Raw genomic sequence first — 21,373 nt, 5'->3', positions numbered from 1 at the left:
GTGCCCCGCCCGCCCGCAACCCCGCCCGCCCCGTCGGCGCCAGCCTCAAGGTGGGCGGCCGCCCCCACGGCTGAAGGGGCCGCTGGGTTTTGGGGGAGGCTGGTGAGAAGGAGCCCTTAGGGCTAAGATTGTCTCCGGGAGAACTGCGGGATGATGGAGGCAGAGAGCCGATGCGGGGATGAAGGCACGTACAGGACCAGGGCCACTGGGGAGAAAGGAACTGCGGAAGAGATCTCCCTGGCCCACTCACAGCGAGCCTCCCTGCCATCCCCACCAAGGTGGGAGTGAGAGCAGACTCCCACCGAGTTAGGAAAAGAACTGGCCCCAGCTCATGGGCCTCCTGGTAGCTCAGACCATAAAGACTTCTGCAATGCGGGAGACCTGGGTTCGATTCATGGGTTGGGAAGATTCCCTGGAGGAGGGCATGGCGACCCACTCCAGCATTCTTGCCTGGAGAATCCCATAGACAGAGGAGCCTGGCAGGCTACAGGACGTCCATGGGTTTGCAAAGAATTCAACAGGACTGAGCAACTAAGCACTAAACCATGGCTGGACCTCTCCTGTCTTCAGTTAGGGGCCTGGAGGGAGGAGACTGAGGGGGAGGGGGGCAAAGGAGAAGAGACCCAGGTGGACACAGTCCAGACCTAGGTGGACTCACAGAACACATGGGCTGAGTTCCAGCCAGAGCTTAGGGGCCTTGCTTCTTGTCTGGTTAGTACATGTCACATGTTGCCTATCTTGACAGCTCTGTTCTCAGCTGTGTCCACACATGACATCTCCCATGTGCTTGATCACACTTTTGGGGCATCATGGCTGTGCTTGTGGCAGTGGAACATGGCTGGGTTAACAGAGCTTGTCACACGTGTACCTCTGTGAGTACTGAGTACAGCTCTAGGGGCCGAGCTGCAGTTGTCCAGACATGCCGCCAGCTATATACTTGCCGGCAGGTTGAGTTCCAGCTGTTTTTAACCCTCTCCTCTCCCACCCTGGCTGATCCCTAGCCAGGGACAAATCTATTCCTTTAAGAGATGAAGCTGTCTGAGCTGTGGGCGTGTCAGACCCATCAGAGGTGGGGGGTCATGGGGCAGCCTTGCTCCCTGTGCCGCATCTAATAACTGGGGAGCTGAGGTCTGGTCGCCTGGACTTGACTCCCACAGGACTGGCAGCAAATATGCCCTCACCCTGTTCTCTAAGGCAGCTTTGCCAGGGAGACCTCATTTCCAGAAGGGACTTAATCCAGGTGGGCTGAGGAGCCTGGGGACTTGTCCTTTGAGCAGCAGCTGTCAGAAATGAGGGCTCCAGAGGTGACTCATGCCCAAAGAGATGGGGTTTAGCAACACACATAGAGTCGCACGTGTCGTGCAGGCTTGCGCACTCACTGTACCCTGGGGCTGGCAGCCATATTCGCCTACAGACCCTGAGGTTTGTTCATGCACTCCTGGGATGGCATTCCCATGAGAGCCTGGCCATTGGCTTACACAGATATGCAACCCCCACACAGGAGGTCTCCCAGGGCCCGTGGGCCAGAAAGAAGCACCCTGCCCCCTGGACCTCAAGGGCTGGGAGGCCCCATGGTGAATCAGGGAGCCATCACCCAGTGCCTGCCCACGGCCCCACTGCCCATCTGTGACTCAAGACAAAACCCTAGAGTCCTGGTGTCAGAACCCAGAGTGTGGGAAGAGGGGAACACCCCCCACACTGGGCCGTCCTCTCTTCTCCCCACTCCCTGGTATGTTTCTCAGCCCTCACTGCCCCAGATGGAGCTGCGCAGGGCAGAACTGGCAAAAGGGCTCCTCAACGCTGAGAGAAAGTAGGGAACCCCAGCTCACAGCACCCTATCCTCACCCCTGCCTGATCCCAGGCCTGCCAGCAGCTAAGCCCAGCCCAGAAACCTAAGCAGGGGAGTGAAACAGGGGACAGCTTTGCTCTCAGTGGGCAGAGCACCCTCCCCTCCCCATACACACAACTGTTTGCAGGTAGAGCACTGCCCCCCATACACACATGTGTTTGCTATCAGTTCACATAGGTGTTCACGGTGCTCCACCCTGAGGGAGCAGGTTGCACATATAACTGTAGATTTGTGTATCTTGAAAGTAGTATCTGTATATATATGTGTACCTGTGTGTACTCACACATGTGTGTTTGTGGTCACCTGTAACTCTGGGCTGCAGCTCATCGTAGAGCATGTTTGTGACCCCTTCTCCCCTAGTGGGTGCAGCCCCATGCTGAGGCACACGGCTGGGCATGTGGAACAGGACCTGGATCCCAGTGCCCCCTGGTCTCGAATCAGAGTCTCTGGTGGTCTAGTGGTTAAGAATCCGACTGCCAGTATAGGGGACAAGGGTTCAATTTCTGGTCCAGGAAGATCCCACATGCCCTGGAGCAACTGAGCCCGTGCACCACAACTACTGAGCCTGTGCTTTATAGACTGTGCTTGGCAACAAGAGAAGCCACTGCAGTGAGAAGCCTTTGCACAGCAACAAAGAGTAGCCCCTGCTTACCGCAACTAGAGAAAGCCCATAGGCAGCAACAATGACCCAGAATAGCCATAAATAAATAAATAAGAAATCTTTAAAAAGCCCATCCTTCAGAATCATGACCCCATATACTCCCACCAAACTTGTTGCTGTCTATAACTAGTTTTTACACACAGGTCCACACACATGTATGCAGCATGCACACAGGGATGGGTTAGAATTGGAGCTGAGAAGGTATGGGCAGGGCTTCATGGTTCTTAGTGGAAGATGTCTTCTTCCTGAGAGGACCCTGCCTGGAGGAGGGAAAAGGATGCAATGCCTTCCAAGGGCACCTAATTCCTGTCAGCCCTCCTCGGGTCATCTGGGGATAAGATGGGTCAGGGCCTGAGAATGCTCCTCCAGAAGGCCCGGACTCTCTGGCCTTGAGTTTGAGAGGCAGAAGCAGACCTCATTGCACAACTGGATGCAGGCAATGGCGGTGTTAGGGGGCTCATTCTCACTGTAGTCTATGAATGGGGCCCCCTGGAGCCCAAGAGCCCCCAGAGCTCAGCTCTTGGAGCTCTTCAGGAAGAGCCTGAGCTTGGTGAGGCAGGCCCTGACCCTGAGTCATGCAGCTTACCCAGGCCCTCTGGGCTCCCTCCTGCTCTTCTGGAAAGAAAGCCAGGCTGAGTATGGGCTGCAAGCCAGCCCACCTGCCCGGGAGCTCCAGGACGAGGCACATGAGGAGGCCCCACCTACCCTCAAGGCATCTTGAGCAAGGTCTCTGTCTCACCTGGGCGGGAGGGCTGGGCCCAGGAAGGGGCCTCCGATTCACCCTGTGGGAGGCTGTGACTCCTTGAGGTCAGAGCTGGGGGAGTGGGTTCCCAGGCAAGGGAAGGGCTGAAGACTCAAGTCCCAGCCTGTTGGACCAGAGGGGCTGGCTAGCGCCCTGTAAGGGGGAGGGCCGGCACGCCCTTCATTTCCTGCCCCCTAAACTCTTTTTGCCTGAAAGGGAGTAGCTTGAACCAACAGAGGAGACATGGGCCTTGCTGTCAGCAAGCAGAGAAGAGTGTAAACATAGGAAATAAATCACGCTACCTTCCCCCACAGCCTCCCTAAACCCCTTAACCTCTTCCCCTGCATTGGAGTGTGGTGAGGGGGGGCAGACCAAAACAGACATACAGACATTTTTCAAGTATAGAAAGTTCTTCCTCCAGTTTGCAAAAAACCCTCAGAGGTGGGTGTATAATCTCCCCTTCCACAAATGACAAAACTGATGTTTGGAGAGAAGTCACCTGGTGACTCAGATGGTAAAGAATCCACCTGCAGTGGATTCTTGAACCAGACCCTGGTTCAATCCCTGGATTGGGAAGATCCCCTGGAGAAGGGACTGGCAACCCACTCCAGTATTCTTGCCTGGAGAATCCCATGGACAGATGAATTGGCAGGCTATAGTCCGCTGGGGTCACAAAGAGTCAGACACTGCTGAAGCGACTTAGCACGCATGCAAACACCTGCTAAGACTTCACTCAGCCATTAAGTGTTGAGCTGGATACATCCCACGGGGATGGGTAGGAGCCAGGAAGAAGGCAAGGAGGCCAGGGAGCCACAGGTCTCCCCATGCTTCAGCCCCGTGCCCCTCTCTTAGGCCACTGAGGGATGCTCTCTCTGCTTCTTAGTCTTGAGAGTAGGGGGCTGGCTCTGGACAGGAATGAGGAGTGGACAGCAGAGATGAATCACCTGATTATGAGAGTCCCCAGACTGGAGGCCAGGCAGGCAGTTCCTCCTCCTGTGCCAGCAGTCACCCTGTATCTCCAGACAGATGAGATGGTGGAGAATCCATGAGTGTAAACCTCCCCCCGGGGTACCTCTGGTCAGGTGTCCAGCTGGAACTTGAGATAATCTATCTCAAGATAGATTTTGACCCGTAGTTTCCCTTCTGTTGTCCCTGGGCTGCCCTCAGCACCCTTTGAGGACAGCAGACGGTCCCAGAGAGGGGGTGGAAGAATGGGATAGGGGATAGAGGCTGCTCTAAGGAAGAGCCCAGGGTCCCAGGGGCAGGGCTGATGGGGCAAGCCCTCTTGCCGACCCAGAAGCTCAGCCCCAAGCCTCATTTGACCACTGATCAGTCAGGCGGCCGAGCCAGCTCCCTTCCCCCACCCCTCAGTTTCAGTTTCCTCATCAGTCACCTGCAGGTTTCAGGTGGAGTCCCCCGACACACACACACTCACACTCACACACTCACACACACACACACTCAGGCGGAGTCCCCCGACACACATACACACACACACACACACACTGAGGGCTTCTGTAAGAATCAGACAAGATTATGGATGTTTCAGGCCTTGAAAACTAATACAGTCAATGTAGAAGGAAAGGTTTGATTCCAGAAACTCCCTCCTTAATCAGAGTCAGGTTTCCTCCTGTACGCATATCACGTCCATCCATGTATGTTCTGGGCTCCATGTATGTGTGTACCCGTGGAGGTCTATGTGTGCATGTGGGCGACCCTGGGAGTCTGCATGTATATCTCTGTGTGTCCCCATCTGGGCTTGGCTGTGGACCTGGGTTTGGTGTTTAGAAAAGTCAGGGATAGGAGGTGGGGATCTGTAGAGGAGTCTGGAGATGAAGTGACCTGGTCCAACATGATGAGAGTGGGGTTTGGGATTTAGAAGGAAGAGTAAGCAAGAAGCTGAAGGCAGGCAGAAAAGGGGACACAGGAACATGACCCTGGGTGGGGCTCAGGACAACTGCTGTCTGAGAGGTCTGCGGTGTGAAAGGGGTGGGGGGTGGGATAGGAGGTGGAAGGCTCTGCATCCGGTGTTCCAGAAAGGTGATGGGTGTGTGAGCCCCAGTATACTTTCCTCTCATCCCAGCCCAGTCTGAGTGCTAATTACAGGGCAGCCACCAGTGGCCATATGGGCGGAGTCACAGGAGAAGGAGCCAGAGGAGGGGACAAGCTGTGGCAGGCGATTCTGCAGTCAGACTTCAGGAAGGACTTCCTGAGGGTCTCCAGACCTTGGGGCAGTGTGAGCTGGGCTCCAAGGAGACCCCATTTGTTGGGAGACAGGGGTGTGGGTGTGGTAGCGGGAGACTGGAGAAAGGCCAGGATGCTGTATTTGGTCCTCAGGTGAAAAACAGGGGCTGCATCTCAGTGCCTCTCAATGATCCCTTGGTCAGTGTCCAATCTTGGCCTTGTCAGTCTCTAGGAGACCCCAGCTCTGTCCTGTGCAGGTCTCTAGCTTGAGAGAACAGAGGAGAGTCCCAGCCAGGGGAACAGAGATGTAGGCTTGAACTGAGGTAGACCAGAGTGTACGTGCTCCTATGCGCTACACCTATCCTTGACCCTGCTTCCCTGGGTCTAATAACATCTTCATTCTGCTGCCTTGGGCAGAATGGAAGGGGCAAGGCTGGCAGGCAGCCCAGGACAGGGGATGGGGCTTGGCTTTTCACTCCTCTCCACCTTACTGGAGACATCCAGAGCTCTGGCCTTTCTACTCTTATTCCTCATCACCTGACTCTTGGGCCCCAGGAAAGCCCAGCTCAGAAGCAAGGCCTGGTGCCAGGATACCTAGATTGTAGCTCCCTGTGTGGCACTGGTCAAGTTCCTACACCTCTCTGGGCTTCTTGCAAACCAGAAAAATGATCCTCTCCATCCCTCTTCCAAAAACTGAAGTGGGAGAGGGAAGTGAATCTCCCTCTAGGTTTGGAACACCCTGTCCCCCTTAGATCCCTGGGGCAGCTCAAGATGCCGCCTTCTGTCTGCAACAGAGGGATGGGCAGGCTGGCCTTCCCTGAGCAAGATGGGGGTGACTCATGTGCCCCAGGCTTCCCCTCCCCTTTATCGCTCACCTAGATTTTAATTTGTGACTCACAAAGCAAGGACCGGAAGTTGAGGAACCCCCTCAACATGAGGTACATATTTATTGCAGGTGGAAGTGGAGGGGCTCAAGACCAGCCCAATCTGACTTACTAGGTCAGGGACTGAGCAGCCTCAGGATTTCGCTGAAATGTAACCTGCTGCAAGGACCCCTAGGCTTTGGGATCTGTCTCTTTTCCTCGAAAGTTAGGAGCTGGGCAGAGAAAAACAGGGTCTTCAGCTAAAAGGGTTTTGATTTAAAGGAGGTTGTCAGCACCACCTGAAGGGATGACTCTTTGAGAATTCACTAAATGTGACAACAGAGAGAGGCTTAGGAGGTCTGACAGAACCAGGGAAACTGAAGCCCCCAAAAGGGGAAGGCTTTATTTAAAGCCACTTAACATTTACAGGGGGCTTCCCCAGTGTCTCAGCAGTAAAGAATCTGTCTACAATGCAGAAGCCACAAGAGACTTGGGTTTGATCCCTGGGTTGGGAAGATCCCCTGAAGGAGGGCATGACAACCCACTCCAGTATTCTTGCCTGGAGGATCCCATGGACAGAGGAGCCTGGTGAGCTACAGTCCATAGGGTCACACAGACTTGGAGATGACTGAAGCAATTTAGCGCACACACACACATTTGCAGGAAAGGATCCAGAGTTCCTGCCTCCTCTTTAAAAATAGAGCAGATTTTGCCTGTAACACCATGTTGGAGCCAGAGGCAAAAACCTGGTCACACAGACTAGTGTATAGAGATGCGCACAAGCCCCACTCCACCACCCCAACCAACACATAGAGAGCATCACACCATACGTGAGACACAGCCTCCCACCCCATCCACGTCTACCTGCAAGGCCAGAGGCCCACAGGGGCAGACATACCCACGGGCTGCACCATAACACACATTCCCCCCACCCAACCCTGCAACCTCGCTATCAGAGTTCCTCCTAGACGCTTCTCCTTCTCTTTCCCTGACATTCCAGTTCCAGCTTCTTGTGTCCCCCCTCCCCCAAGGTCACATTAGTACACACCAGCCTCCTTACCTACTTCCGGGAGAGAAAATCCCAAGGAAACAGGTTGGAGCAGGCCTTGAAATTGGAGCCCAGGGCTCGAGCTCCCTCACCCCCTACACCAAGCTGGAGCAGGGAGTGCAGAAAGCATGGTGTACGTACCTCCTTGGCTTTCTGAGTGACCTACCCTCTTCTCTTGTCACACTGGGCACTTGAGAAAACCATCATTGAGGCTTTTTTCTGTTTTAGTTCCCTAACTGGGAATCAAACCCGTGTTCCCTGCAGAGGAAGGGTGAATCCTAACCACTGGACCGCCAGGGGAAGTCCCTATTGTGCCCAATTTAAGGATGGGGAGGCTGAGCCCAGCAATGGTGACTTGCCTAGGACCACGTGGCAAGGTAGCAAGGCCAAGCTCATTCCCCTGATGGGGGACTGGTGTCTACACTTCCTGGAGCCATGGGCTTGCTTGGGAGCAGATTCCACCCCCTCCCCACACTAGGTTTGTGAAAGAAGCTACAGGCCTGAAGCCGCCCCTGGAATGATGCAGGATGGTTTAAAACAGCCGGCATCCCATGCCCCTCACCAGAGCCCATGGAGAAACTATGGAGAAAGCACGTGAGGGACCAAAGGAAAGGGAAGCTGAGACGCCAGGGACAACCACAGACTGCGGGACTCTGTGAGGACTGGGACTGCATCTCTGGCATCTCCCTGAAAATCCAGCCTGGTGCACTGAAGTCTGGAGTTCATGAATGGCACAGGGAGGGAGATGGACATAAACCTCGGTTCACACAGTCCATCAGTGTATTCCCTATGCTAGTTTCAACCCCAGACCAAGCTGTCTCACGACAGTGACAGGCAGAGATCAACACAGATTCACAGACTGACAGAACTGGGACAAAATTGGAAATCAGAGTTCCCGTATGTGGTTAAGCATCTTGAGGATAAAGCCAGCTAGCCAAGCATCAAAGTCCCTCTACAAACAGGCCCCCGCCTGTTGCTGAACCTGTTTCCTCACTCAGAATATGAGGATAATGAGGAAAAGCAGTACTTCGTAGGGCTGGTATGATTGTATAATCAATTTCCTTATGTAAGATATGGAAAATAACAAAGCACACCCAGCCCTTATTAGGTAGACACTCAATAAACATCGACTTTTTTTTTTCTTGGCCGCACTGCTTAACTCATGAGATTTTAGTTCCCTGCCTGACCAGGGATTGAACCTGGGCCCTTGGCTGTGAGACCTGTGGAGTCCTAAGCACTGGACAAATCAGGGAAGTCCCAACATCAACTTTTTATTACTTCTCAGGCCTTTCACCATCAAAACCTTACCCATTCTAGGCAGAGATCACAAATCAGGATTCTCTTTTCCTTGAAGTCTTCTGGAGGCCTGCCCTGCCCTCCATCTGCCTGAGCCAGGGGTCGCTTCTGCCAACACCTGCATCCTGCTTGGGCAGAGCACTGTACTAGCCGTCATGAAATCTGTTCAAATATGTTTCCTGCCCCCAAAGAGCTGACCTGCAGGAGACAAGGTCAAAACCATGTGGAAATGGCAGAAAAGCCGAAGCCATAGGGAACTTAAAACGATTTAATTTTAAATCAGAATTTAAGACAAGAGAAGAGTTTATGCCACTGTTTGTGACTGTGAAGAGAAGTCAATGGACAGTAATTGCTTTGATGTTTCAGAGGAAGAGCACCTTAGGCTGAGGGCGAGGGAAGGGTTTAAGGAGGAGTCACTGAGCTGAATCTGGAAAAACAGCCAGGATTAGGGAGAAGCTGCTGGGAGGGGGGGTGTGGACCAGGCTGAAAGGAAGCAGCACCCCCTCCCTCAGGGCACTGGAGCTCCTGGAGAGCAGGTCTTGGTCCCGCTCACCTCTGCACCCCCAAGGTGGGAGCATGGAGCCTCTAACACCAGAGGCCAGGGCAGCGTTCAGTGCTTTTTGCCTCTCTCCTGGATGGGGGACTACCAGTCCTTCTCGCCACTTCGCCCACCCAGCCCTTTCCTGTTTTCCGTGCTTTTCCATGTCCCCATCCTGGGAAGCAGCGGAACCAATACAAGAGGGCACTGTGCCCCTTCAGTGTGGTCTCTTCATCCAGTGAAGCCCCCTCTCCTCTGCTCAGTGCTGCCGCCCTATGACCCTTAGGTAGTGCCACACCTTCTCTGGGCCCCATTTAAAAGCCCTGACGCTGCAGCGAAGAGCATCCTGAGGTCAAGGCCCACATCCTGGCAGAGGGGTGGGGACAGAGCCTCAGCCCTGGGCACACAGTCTCTCCTCTGGACTTCTAGGAGCAACCTGAGAAGGAACAAAAGGCCCAGGCCAGGCTGACAAGTAGCTGGATTTCCTGGGTTCATTCGGTGACCCCTCTGAGCTGACCCCAGTCCTCTTCTAGTCAGGTCCAGGGGGCTGCACGGGCCACCACGGCCCCTGTCCCAGTGCTGGGGCATCAGACAGGAAATCAGGACGGGGATTTGTTGGGGACAAGTCAGCGTGCTCGGGCCAGCAAGCCCTCCTTGGAGGGTCTATCCACAGTGAGGGTGGTCACGCCACTGACATCTGCTCCAGAGGTCTGTCCATCTAGCTTGCTCCTAGGCTGGAGGTCACACGGTCCACCTCTCACTTCGGGCCTCCACAGCCTGGACCAGGCCTTCGCCCAGGATGGCAAAGTCCTCCAGAATGGCTTCGACATTGGGTACCATCACTGGCTCCCCGCCTTGAGACACCACCATGCGTCCCTTTGTGTTGGAGGCCTGGGGGAGCCAGAGACATATGGATTGAAGTGTCATGAAAGGCATATATGCAGACACCAAGACACATACGCTTCACACCTGACACAGGGTCACCTGTGGAGCCACACACAGGCACACACGCCCACACAGAACACACATGCACACTCACGAACAGACAACTGTCACCAGCCAGCTCACCTTGAAGGGCTGGGGCTGGAAGCTGGTGGGCTTCCAGAGGACACCGATCACCTCTCCGCCATGCTGGTCATAGAAGAAAAGAGCCAGGTGTCCGAAGGCCTCCTAGGAAAGGGCAGGACAGGAAAAAGACTACAAGTGGGAACCTGAGAGCCAATGCCACAGCCCCAGCTCACCTGGAAGCCTCCTCCCCAGGGCCAGCCAGCCCTCAAGGACCTACCCTGAGCTGTGCCAGGTAGAGCTGAGGTGGATCATAGCCCAGCACGGGCATAAGAGAGGAGGGCCCTGGCTCACTGAGCAGGCCCCGGCAGAATGAGGCAGCCGGTGAGTCCACGGCCTGGCGGTGCCGGGGGATGTGGCGGGGAGCCAGGCGGATCAGCACATCGTACATGTCCAATGGTGGTCGGAACACGGTCTGAAGAAGGGCAGGGAGGGCTCAGCAGTGCCCACTGGGGAGCTGGAAACTGGACCACAAACCCCTCCACAGGCCCACTTTGCTTCCTTCCTTCCCTTCTGTCTGACCCCCCATTAGGGGCCCAAATGCTCATTTCAAGGTGGGAACACCAGGGCCTAGCTGGTGGCAGCTTGGGTTCCACAGAAGGATTGTGGGGTGGGCTGCAAGAGTGAAGCTGGGGCCACAGTCCTCCTCCAGCCCACAGCCAGGCATCGTGGGAAGCTATGGTGCCTTCTCTGAATTCAGTCTCACCGAACAAGGGCCCGAGAACTCTGGGCTTCCATGGCTCAAAGGCAGAGCCCCATGAGCCCCCAGAGTCAGTCTGGGTCAGGGGCTTACCCTGATGTCTCCAGGCCCCCGGGGATCCATAAGCTGCTTCTCTAGGACAGGCAAGGCCTCGGCTGCCAGGACCACCAGCTGGTGGAGGATCTGGGGAGGCACACACAGGTCACGCAGGTCAGACCTGACTACGGGCCTCTCTTAGCTCAGGCTGGGCCTGCTTTTTCCTTGAGGAAGAAAACTACACATTTGGGAGCAGGAATGCAATGAAACCTGGGGCGAGGGTCCATCTTGTGTCCACACAGAGCTTTTGCGATCTTGGGGGGTAACGATGACCATGACGGGGAGCTTTGCCCGGGCTGCCAGGAAGACGCTGCGGATCTCCACCTGCTCTTCCGCTGTGAATTAGAAGGGGTCCTGGGTCAGCTGACCCCTCTCCCCAGACACCCCCTACTGATCCAAGTCCTCTCACTGTGCCCACCACAGGGAGTCTCCAACATCCCCCACATGGCCTAAGTGATGAAAGGGACACCGCATCTGGCTCAACTGGGCAGGGTGGTAAACTCCCAGCCTGGGCCCAGAAGCAGAATTTTCCACTGCCTGGCATCCTGGTCTAGTTTCCGGGCCTGCACAAGCTGAGGCCTGCCCCTGGCCCCCTCCTCCCCTGGGCTCCCACACACCTGGGGAATTAGAAAGCGGACACCCTCCTCTCTGCTGGGACCAGGAGCTCCTCACGTTACAAACAGAAGTCATCACTCGCACTCTGAGGCCTGGGCGCAACCCCCACCTGCACAGTTCCCTGCTCCCCCACCTTAAGACTTCCGACCTGGGCTGCAGGGTCCTTCTTCTCTCCTCTTCCCTCCACAGTCCCCTAGGTAGCCTGCTCACTGCCCCCAGTGCATTCTGTTTCTGATCATCACGTGGGCAAACCACATCTCCACAGTCTCAGAGCTCCCTGAAGGCTGGATCTGGTCCTCTTCCTCCTTAACATTTCCCCACCCCTAGGCAGCCAGAATCAGGAGTAGACATCCTGGGTGGGGTAAGCAGAGAGAAAACCTAACAGACTGACAGGGAAAACCCTTGTCTGCCTGCCTCTGCAACCCACAAAAGATAGTTCTTCTGGTAGTCTGTCTTTCATCATACCACTTACCAGTGAGCTCATTGTTGAGGTTGACAATTAGGGGGTTGTTCTTCCAATCGAAGGTTGATATCAGGAAAAGGAACCGAAGGAAGCCCACCTGGGGGGAGCTGAGAGGAAGGAGTGAGCAAAGTGTCAGGGGCCCAGCCACATGTGCCCAGCCCCCCACAGTCTGGGGAGCCTAGAGCCCTTAGTCTGGATTGCGGGGGATGCAGGTGTCTTAGAACCCCTTCTACCCCTAGTTTCGGCCACCTGTCCCATGTGGACTGAAGCAGGAAGGATGACAGCTGACCCCAGGGGAACTTCCTGGCCAGGGGAAAGGTGGAGGGCATCACCTGGGAGGGGTGAAGGGCTCAGGGTGCAGGAAAAGGGCAGCAGCCACCAGGTCCAGGCTCTCATCGGTAAGCTCCCCACCCAGGAGCTGGGCACGCACCCACCGCTTGGCCAGCCGAGCCACACCTGAAAAGGCTGGGTGCTGCTGCTGGAGCCTGTGGGAAGAAGACGGTAGAGGCGGTGGGGTGCAGGCACTTGGGCCCAAGGATAGACTTTCAGCCGATTGCAACTGTTCACTTAACTTTCACCCAACACTGGCCTCTGTGTTAATGTGCTATATGATCATACATGTATGATCTCATGTCTTCCTAATACCCCAAGAGGTTGTTCCTAGCATGATTACCATTTTACAGATGAGAAAAATCAGGTGTGTGTGTGTGGGAGGATGTGGGCTCAAGGGCCAAAGCCAGTTAAGCGACAGGGCCAGAATCCTAGCACTTCTAACACTTGCCTGACTCCAGCCCAGCACTCATATCCCTAACTGGCCTAACTCTCCAGACAGATGGCCAGGTGAGAAGGATGGGACTGGAAGAGTGTCTATGAGAGCCTGTGCAGGTGGCCCTACCCATGCAAGGCGCTGGTGAGCAGGGGCAACTGCCTCGTATCCCTCTCGAGGCGGAGGGAGGCGGGGGTGTCCCTCAGTGAGATCATCCCCTCGGGGCTCCGCGTCTCTTTCAGGATCTGCGGCTCCCGCTGGTAGGCCACACGGATCCGGAACACAAACCCATCCTGTTGGAAGAGGGGAGGGGATGGGAGATGGGGCACCCTGAGAGCCCTGTCCCTTTCTCCCCCTGTATCCCCGCCCAGTGCCCACCTAACCTTGAGGACGTCGGTGTGCGTGGCTGTGGCGTGGCATGGCAGCCCATGCTGCTGAGTCAGCAGCTCTGCCAGGCGCAGCTGGAAGGCAGCACGGACCCTGCGAATGGCCTCAGCATCCTGGGGCCACTGCCCACTGCCCTCCAGGTGACACACCACTGTGGAGAAGAGGGAGAGGCCTGAGTCTACTGCCTGGGGTATAGAGCGGTCCCTTTCAGCCCCTTGCAAGAGCTCCCTCACCAGTCATGGGCTCCACGTAGGCTGGGCAGGGCTTGTCAGGCCGGGGCAACAGTGAGGCCCGCTCTCGCAGCTGCTCATAGAAGGAGTGGGCTGGACGGACTGGGGTTGGTGGGAACACCTGTGGGAGAAGGGAGGCTGAGGAAGAGGACGGGGAGCTGGAAGGGAGAGAACTGGATGGGTGAAGCAGAGGGGGGTGTCACCCAGTGGAAAGGGCTCCCTGCTCCTGACCTCAGTATAGCGCAGCACAGGGTGAGCTCCCTGCACGGCAGACACGGTCAGCGGCAGACCATCCAGGCCCCACAGCAGGCGGCTGAGGTCATCGTAGCAACGCACTGCAGCTGCCAGGGCCTCCTCACCGGTGCTGGAGGTCTGAGGGGAGAAAACACAATCAGGAGGGCAGGACCTTACAGGAGGGCCGGACCAACTGGGATACAGCCTTGGCTCAGGCTGCTGCTGCAGAGCCAGAGGGCCCCCCTGCTGGACACTCAGGGAAGTGCAACCTAGCTAAGGAGGTGGGGACTCTCCAGCCCTATTCGCGCCCTCCCCAAATCCAGCCACACAGGCTACTCGCCCAACCGTCCCTAGCCTTGACCCCAGCCCTGAACCAGGGCCCTCACCTCTTTCAGGCCTTGGATCAGTGCATCCAGGAGGCCCCCCGTATAGTGAACACAGGTATCTGGAATGTCAGCATGGCTAGAAAAGGGGCACAGAGAGTATGGGCACTGGGGGCCAGGGAGAGAGCTGCTGGATGTGAGCAGCTCACCCCAAAAGCTTGGGCCAGAGCCTCCTAAAAGGCTCCACAGCCCATGCCCACCTCCTGGCAATCAGATGCTAACACTCACAGTGCCAAGAGATGAGTGACCACTTGGTGGGGAATGAGACGCTTCTGGGCCATAGAGGCAGCCTCCCAGACCACAGCTTCCCGGATGGCTCCATCCTGGAAACGCCGAAGCTCGGAGCGAGAGCCCCAGAACTGACGGAAGTCGGCGGCCTAGGGAGAAGACATGGTGGGAGAGATCAACAAAGAAGGGGTTCTGTCAGAAACCTGACAGGCCTCGAGTCAGGTGGCAAGAGGATAGTCCTCCCTACTCCTGCCAGTACACACGCCGAGCTTCCCAAGACAGGGCAAAATCACCCCTGAGACCCCCAGCTGCTCACCTCAGGCTGGTCAGCCTCAGGACCCAGCTCAAGAACACTGGTCAGCCCCTCAGGCCGGAGGAGCAACCCTAGGGTCAGGACGCCCGGATCTCTGTGCTTCGGTGGCTCCTGGCTGATGTCCCACTGCAGGGTGTAGAGAGGCCGAGCTCAGTCCAAGTGCCCCCGAGCTGGGTCAGGAAACCCCCTTTCTAGTTACATAAGATGGGGCGTCTTGTGTATCCCCTGGGTCCCAGGGTCCTCCTCTCTCAGTCCCACAAACTCCCCAACCCACCCCACCTCACCTCTGAGACTGGAGGCCGAGAGTGGGCCAGCAGCTGTAGCCGGGACCCCAGGCCCTGCTCCAGGAGGGTGGTGAGTGGGCCCAAAGCCGCTGAGACATAGTCCCCACCAAGATCCTGTAGCTCTGGCCACAACTTCAGCCGGTGACACGCTGCCTGCAGGCGACTCAGCGGACGGATGCTGGGAGGTGTTGGGGCACGGAGGGACAAAGAGGGGGCATCAAGTACTGCTGGCCCCAGGTATCACCCCCGCCATCACTAGGGAGATCGACCAGAGCACCAGTCTGAAGATCTCAGACCCCTCACTAGCCCTGAGGCAACAGGACTCACTGACGTATCACCCTGAAACTCACTGCAGGATGTGGTCAAAAGCCTGGATCATGGGTTTGGGAGTCATCAAGAGCAGCTGGAATCCATCGTCAGCTTTGCTGTCCAGCAGTGCCATAGACAACCGAGCCTCATGCTGCACCTGGGGTCATGGAGCAAGCAAGGAACCCGCCATGTGAGACCACCAGCACTGCTCTCTCCCCTTACTGAACCCAGGGCCCAGACGCAGAGACATGCTCTAGAGAGGAGTTGCTGGTGTCCTGGTGCTGGCAGAAGGGACAGGGGCTGGGCTGGGACACTGGGGGAACTCAGGACAGTGGGAGACAACTGGTACCTGGTGGTAAGTGGAGGCAGTGATATCAGCACAGAGGTTGAGACGGCCCGAGGAGTCCAGGAAGACAACAGGGAAGGCCTGGTGGAAGTCAGCCAGGGCTGGCTGGGAGAGGGAGAGAGAAGACAGTCAGGGCTGGGCCTTAACTTCAGGGCTCTGGGCCCAGACCTGTGTGTGTGTGCTAAGTCGCTTCAGTCATGCCCGACTCTTTGTGATCCTGTGGACTAGCCCACCAGGCTCCTCTGTCCATGGGATTCTCCAGGCAAGAATACTGGAATGGGTTGCCATGGCCTCCTCCAGAGGATCTTCTCGACCCAGGGATCAAACCCTTATCTCTTATGTTTCCTGCATTGGCAGGTGGGTTCTTTACCACTAGCACCACCTTGGAAGACCAGACTCAGCACCGCCCTACTCACCAGGGAGGGATCTGAGCTGAAGCATAAACTGATCCCGTTGACGGTCAGATCTGAACTGGCTGAAATGAACCAGAGAAGGTGGTTGTGTCAAAAGGAATCCCCCTTTCTAAGGACCCAGTCCCCGTGACACCCACCCTCCAGGCAGGTGACTGCAACTGTCTACCTCTGAGGTTCGCTTTACTCCTCTGTCTGAGGACAATAAAGCAAATGATCCCTGATGGGGATGATTAGGACCCTTGGCCTTTCCGAGTCCAGCTGCCTCACCCAGAAACTGCAGGGTGCTTCTCAACACCTGGTAGCCACTCATGGTGGTGTGGATCTTGCGTGTAGACACGAGGAAGGCCACCACCATGGAGACAAGGAACCCGCTGAATCCTCCCAGGCCCTGAGAGAGAAACGGATGGAGAAACCGAAGCTCAGAGCCAGCCCACCACTCAGCAAGGCCCAGGGTAACTAGGCCACTTCCAGCTCACCTTGTCCAGTTCCCGCTGCCGCAGCCAGACCTTCAGAAGTGCCACCCCATCCTTCAGTCCTGAGGCTGAGCCCAGCACAGCTGACAGCAGCTGCACATGGGATTCAAGGGCTGTGTCCTGCAGGAGCCATGTGTTGTAGTGGGGGGTTGGGGGTTCTGGGCTACCTGTGGGAGGAAAGGGGAAGCCGTGAGAGGAGAGGGCCACACAATACCCTTTCCTCCAACCCAGCCTTGACATCACTGTCTACTCACCATCCCCTGAAGGACTCTGCCCTCGGTACCAGGCAGAGCGCACATTGCTCTTGGACGGCAGCAGGCGGCACGGGCGGAAAAAGTCAGGTGGAGGGCAGGGATGCAGATGAACAGTGACCAAACGCTCATCCTTCCCTGGGGGGACACAGGTGATGCTAAGACCCTGCAGCCACCCTGGAGTCAGAGAAGCCCCTGCACTATCCCCCCACATAAGGGCCCCATGCCTGCCCACCTCAGAATTTGAGGTCCCAATACTTTCCCCCTGAGACTTGAGGCCCAGGTCTTCTCTCACCATGGACTTAAGACCCCTGTGCCTCCCCTACCAGATCTGCCCATCACCCCATACTGTGCCTTCCACCCAGTGTGTCCTCCCACCGTGAGGCCGCAGCAGCAGCGAGGGTTTCAGGTGGCAGCCATTAGGGTAGGAAAAGCGAACACTGCCGAAAAGTGGGTCCTTGGCCAGGTGGTGAGCCAAGTGGGCCAGGTAGAGGGCACGCTTGCGGAAGTAGCGCTGGTTCAGCCCATCCTTGTCCTGTAGGATCTCCTGGAGGCGGTCAGGAGAAGAGAGAGAGACGGCCAAGTTGCCTAACTGTTTGTTGATGGAGGACTTGGGGGCCAAGATGAAGCCAAAGTGAGAGCAAAGCTTGGCAACCCCATCTGCTGGCGAGGATGCCAAAGTCAAGGCCAGCAACACCACATCTTGGATGAGGAAGGCAAAGTGGTGCTCCTTCAAGACAACTGCAGTGGTCTGTTCTTTGGATTCAAAATTCAGATTTCAATCCTCTGGCAAGTGTGAGGTGGGAAAAAGAAAGGGATCCAGGATTTGTAGGTGGTGAAATGGCAGACCTTTCCAACCCAAACTCTGGATCTTACCCTGGGTATGGTCAGTGCCACATCCACATTGATGTCCGGCCGGATGCAGGTGCCCAGAAGGTAACTTCCCACAATAGTGACCTGGGCTGGGGGCAGGAAATGGAAACGGCCCTTCACAGTATAGGGTACTTGGTGGATAGGGACTTGAACCCCATCTGGGAGCCATGCCTGGTTGGTCAGCTGCAGGGACAGAGACAGTGACACATATTTGATGACCTTCCTAACATGTCCCCTTAATGTCTAGTAGACATCTCAAATTCAACATGTGAAAACGTCTGAAACCAAGCTCCTGATTTTCCTTTAAGTATGTCTTCCCTATTAAGGCAACTCCATACTAGCTGCTCAAGCTAAAAACGTTTAAATCACCTTGACTCATCTCTGTTAAGAACCCCCATTTTGGGACTTCCCTGATGGTCCAGTGGCTAAGATTCTGCACTCTCAGTGCAGGGGTGTGGGTTCAATCCCTGGTCAGGGAACTAGATATCACATGCTGCAACTAAGAGTGAGCATGCCACAGCTAAGACCCAGTGCAGCCAAATAAATGAATACAGGTTGAGAGGAAAAAAACACCCACTTCACTTTCAAAAGGTATCCAGACACTGATCACTTCTCTACTCTATCCTAGTCTGAGTCATTTTTCAGTGGATCACTGCACAACAGGTTCCTAACTAGTCTCCCTGATTTCATCTTTGTTCCCTTCCATTCTACTTTTAATAGTCTGGGTGAACTTCTTAAAACTGAAGTTAGATCACAAAATCACTTTACAAAACAACAACAACAAAACAAAACAAAAATGCTGTAGTTATCCCCATCTCACCCAAAGTGTTAATCCCTCAGTTGTATTCAACTCTTTGCAACCCGTGGACTGTAGCCCTGCCAGGCCCCTTTGTCCATGGAATCCTCCAGGCAAGAATACTGGAGTGGGTTGCCATTCCCTTCTCCAGGCGATCTTCCTGACCCAGGGATAAAACTCAGGTCTCCTGAATTGCAGGCAGATTTTTTTACCATTTGAGCCATCAGGGAAGCCCCAAAGGAACAGCTCAAAGTCCTTGTTCTGGTGCACAAGGCCCTGCATGATATACCCACTTCCTCCATTACCTTTCTAAACTGACCTCCTTCTATCTTCCCTTCAGTCATTCCAAAGAAGTACCAGACCTATTCTTGCCTTTGAGCCTCTGTGTTGGCTGTTTCCCCTTCCTGGAATAGTCTTCTTCCCTTAAATATCTACATGGCTGACTCACTTTCTTTACACAAATGTCATTTTAGTAAGGCCTACCTCAACTACCCTATTTAAAGTTGCCAACCACTCTCATCCTCTGATATGATCCCCTTAATGTGTCCTTCTTCCTTTTTCCATAGTGCTTACCACCACTTTCGGACACTGCCATACAGTTTCCTTGTCATGTTCATTATTGTCCATATTCCAACACTAGAACACAGGCTGCTTTGTTCACTGATGTATCCTAAGAACCCTTGGAAGAGGGCATGGCAACCCACTCCAGTATTCTTGCCTGGAGAATTCCCACGGACAGAGGAGCTTGGTAGGCTACAGTCCATGGGGTCACAAAGAATCGGACACGACTGAGCGACTAAGCACAACACATCCGAAGAACACAACTACTGCAAGGCACATAAGTGTTTGCTGAATGAACAAATAAGTGACTGCTCTCCCAGCTGAGCCTCCTAGCAGTGAGAACGAGCTCCCTAGCACCCCATCCCCTTCAGAGAATAGCAAGGTCCCTGAGGACCTTTTCTGGGCTTTCCAGTTCCCTCCAATACTTGACTTACATCTGTCTCAGGGGTTGAGGGCACCCTCATGATCCGCTGGTTGACCTCCCGTAGGAAAGCATCAATCCGCTCTTTCTTCTTCTCTGACAGCCTCACTTCCTTTAGTAACTCCTCTACCTGTAAGATGGTGCAGGAGAGAGTAGTATTTCAGCCTCAGGGTCTCAGCTCATCCCTCTAACCCAAGCCCCAACCACCCAACAGTACCTGTAAACGAAGCAAGCTGGAATGGAACAGACTCTCAGTCTCCCGAAGGCGACTGAGCTCCTCATTGGTAGGTTCCTTGTACAGTTCTGCCCGGCTGAGCTTCACGGGCTGCAGGAGGCCCTCCCCTGGAGACCCAGCTATCTTACGTTTCTTTAAGGATTCTTTCTTCCCCTCTTTGCCTGTGCCTTCCAGAGCTGACTCCATCACCTATGGCCAATGAGAGGGAGAAGCCAGGGTGACATTACAGACATCCAGCATCCACTGCCTGACGTGCCACCAGGACCAGATGCAGGTAAAGGCTTCACCTGCTCCTGGCCTCTCTTGAACAGGAATCAGATTGTGTAAAACAGAATAATTTTTAGTTAAAAGAACTTACTGAGCTCTACACTGAAAACTCCTTGAGTTGAGGGTTCCCATCTATCTAACAGCACAAGCACGTAACTCTGCTTGGAGTCATAGGGGTAGTAGCTGAATGGGCCCTGGAAGCAATGCCTGAGCTCCTTGTACTTCCAAGTAACAAGACTTTCTCTTCTGCTGAGTTAGTTCTGGAACGTCGCAAATACCAACTCCACTCTTGTTCTATCCAAATCCTGCCAGGTTACACACATGCACCCCCTGCCCCAGCAAGCCCTTACTATAGGCTATATCAGTATACATTAAGTGCTCAGTGATGAAGCCTACTGGCTCTGAAGAATATACTCAATAAATCATTCAATCCTTATAATAATCCTAACAGAAAACAAACACCTGAACGAAGCTCCGTTGAGCTTGTGGTTCCAGTTGGTATGATTAAACTGTGAGCAGGCTTCAAACCCTGGTCTGCGGGATCCCAAACCTTCTACCCTGCAGCCCTGGGCTCCGCCCCCCTCCATGGTTCCACAGCCGGAAGAGCCTTACTGTAGCGCAGCAGGACTGCCACCACGTGGGGAGCACAAAACTAGACACAGGAAGGGAGAAAATCCTGCCCAAGGTCCAGAAAGACTTAGGGGAAAAACCCAAGCCGCAGAAGGGAATGGGGCGGGACTCTTCAATTTCAAGGTGTAGAGCTAACGAACAGAGACGGTCCATAGGCTTTACTACTTTGCAAGTAAAGCCAAGTTCTACCTCCCTCTACCGAGCCCTGCCTCGGTATCCTAAGCTGGAAGCATCGGGGGAAATGAGGTTCTTCCCTAAGGGGCCACTCTCGTGTCCCTCGCTAGCAAACTGTTAGGTTATGCTGTCTCCGGCACGCTGCGCATCCCTTCCTCCCAGGCCGCTCGCCCACCTCCGGCTCCCCAGCAGTTCCGCGATGCTCCGCTCTCGCAGGTGCGGGGCCCATCCCTCATGTATTGCTCTCGCACTTTGGGTGTAAAGTCCACTTGCTCTGAAGAGATTCTACCCACGTTGGCAGAAATGCCCAAACCGCAGCAGAAATGCGGGTACCGGTGTTAGCAAGCCTCATGGCAAAGAACCCCGCCCAGTTCCAGAGCCATTGGGTGAGTGCCCGACGACTCGCTCGTCATTGGTTTCTGTCACTCTCCAGGACCGCCCATCACGGGGGAGGGGCCAAACAGAGTTCTCCGATTTACGGCCTCTTTGCGACAGCAGACCGGAAGCTTGCCGGCAACTTGGCAGTTGTTTCCGTTTCCTCACTTCCTCTTCTTGGAACACCGAGGGAAAGGGAGGGGCTAGCTTGGGCGTTTTGGGGAGGGTTTGTTTACGTAAGTGATTCCTCTTCTTGCTTTATCAATTAACCAATCTTGTCAGTTCTACTTGCAAAATATGTCTT

The 21,373-nt window shown here is 55.0% G+C and overlaps 1 protein-coding gene across 2 annotated transcripts; it reads right to left on the bottom strand.

The window, feature by feature from the left end:
* Window positions 1-8,893: 8,893 nt before the first annotated feature.
* NOL6 (nucleolar protein 6) lies at window positions 8,894-21,069 on the bottom strand. 2 transcript variants are annotated; one of them, XR_011254280.1, is made up of 26 exons: window positions 20,870-21,049; window positions 19,606-19,812; window positions 19,402-19,518; window positions 17,614-17,793; window positions 17,116-17,284; window positions 16,741-16,875; window positions 16,490-16,653; window positions 16,281-16,401; window positions 16,017-16,075; window positions 15,604-15,705; window positions 15,296-15,411; window positions 14,946-15,123; window positions 14,665-14,787; window positions 14,349-14,497; window positions 14,124-14,199; window positions 13,735-13,875; window positions 13,507-13,624; window positions 13,270-13,424; window positions 13,016-13,179; window positions 12,453-12,605; window positions 12,130-12,227; window positions 11,253-12,009; window positions 11,040-11,129; window positions 10,467-10,661; window positions 10,250-10,351; window positions 8,894-10,072 (listed from the first exon to the last, which is right to left on the bottom strand). XR_011254280.1 is itself a non-coding variant. In XM_069575892.1 (26 exons), the coding sequence occupies exons 1-26, from the start codon at window positions 20,921-20,923 to the stop codon at window positions 9,923-9,925; spliced, it is 3,441 nt and encodes a 1,146-aa protein (XP_069431993.1). In that variant the 5' UTR covers window positions 20,924-21,069; the 3' UTR covers window positions 8,894-9,922. The 2 variants fall into 2 exon arrangements, 1 of the variants encoding a protein (XP_069431993.1); XM_069575892.1 differs by having other exon boundaries at window positions 11,253-11,377; window positions 20,870-21,069.
* Window positions 21,070-21,373: the final 304 nt, after the last annotated feature.

This window comes from Ovis canadensis, chromosome 2 (assembly GCF_042477335.2).
Source record: "Ovis canadensis isolate MfBH-ARS-UI-01 breed Bighorn chromosome 2, ARS-UI_OviCan_v2, whole genome shotgun sequence".
Lineage (NCBI taxonomy): Eukaryota > Metazoa > Chordata > Mammalia > Artiodactyla > Bovidae > Ovis > Ovis canadensis.
The sequence above is the reverse complement of the archived record's forward strand: the minus strand, read 5'-3'. Positions and strand labels throughout refer to the sequence as shown.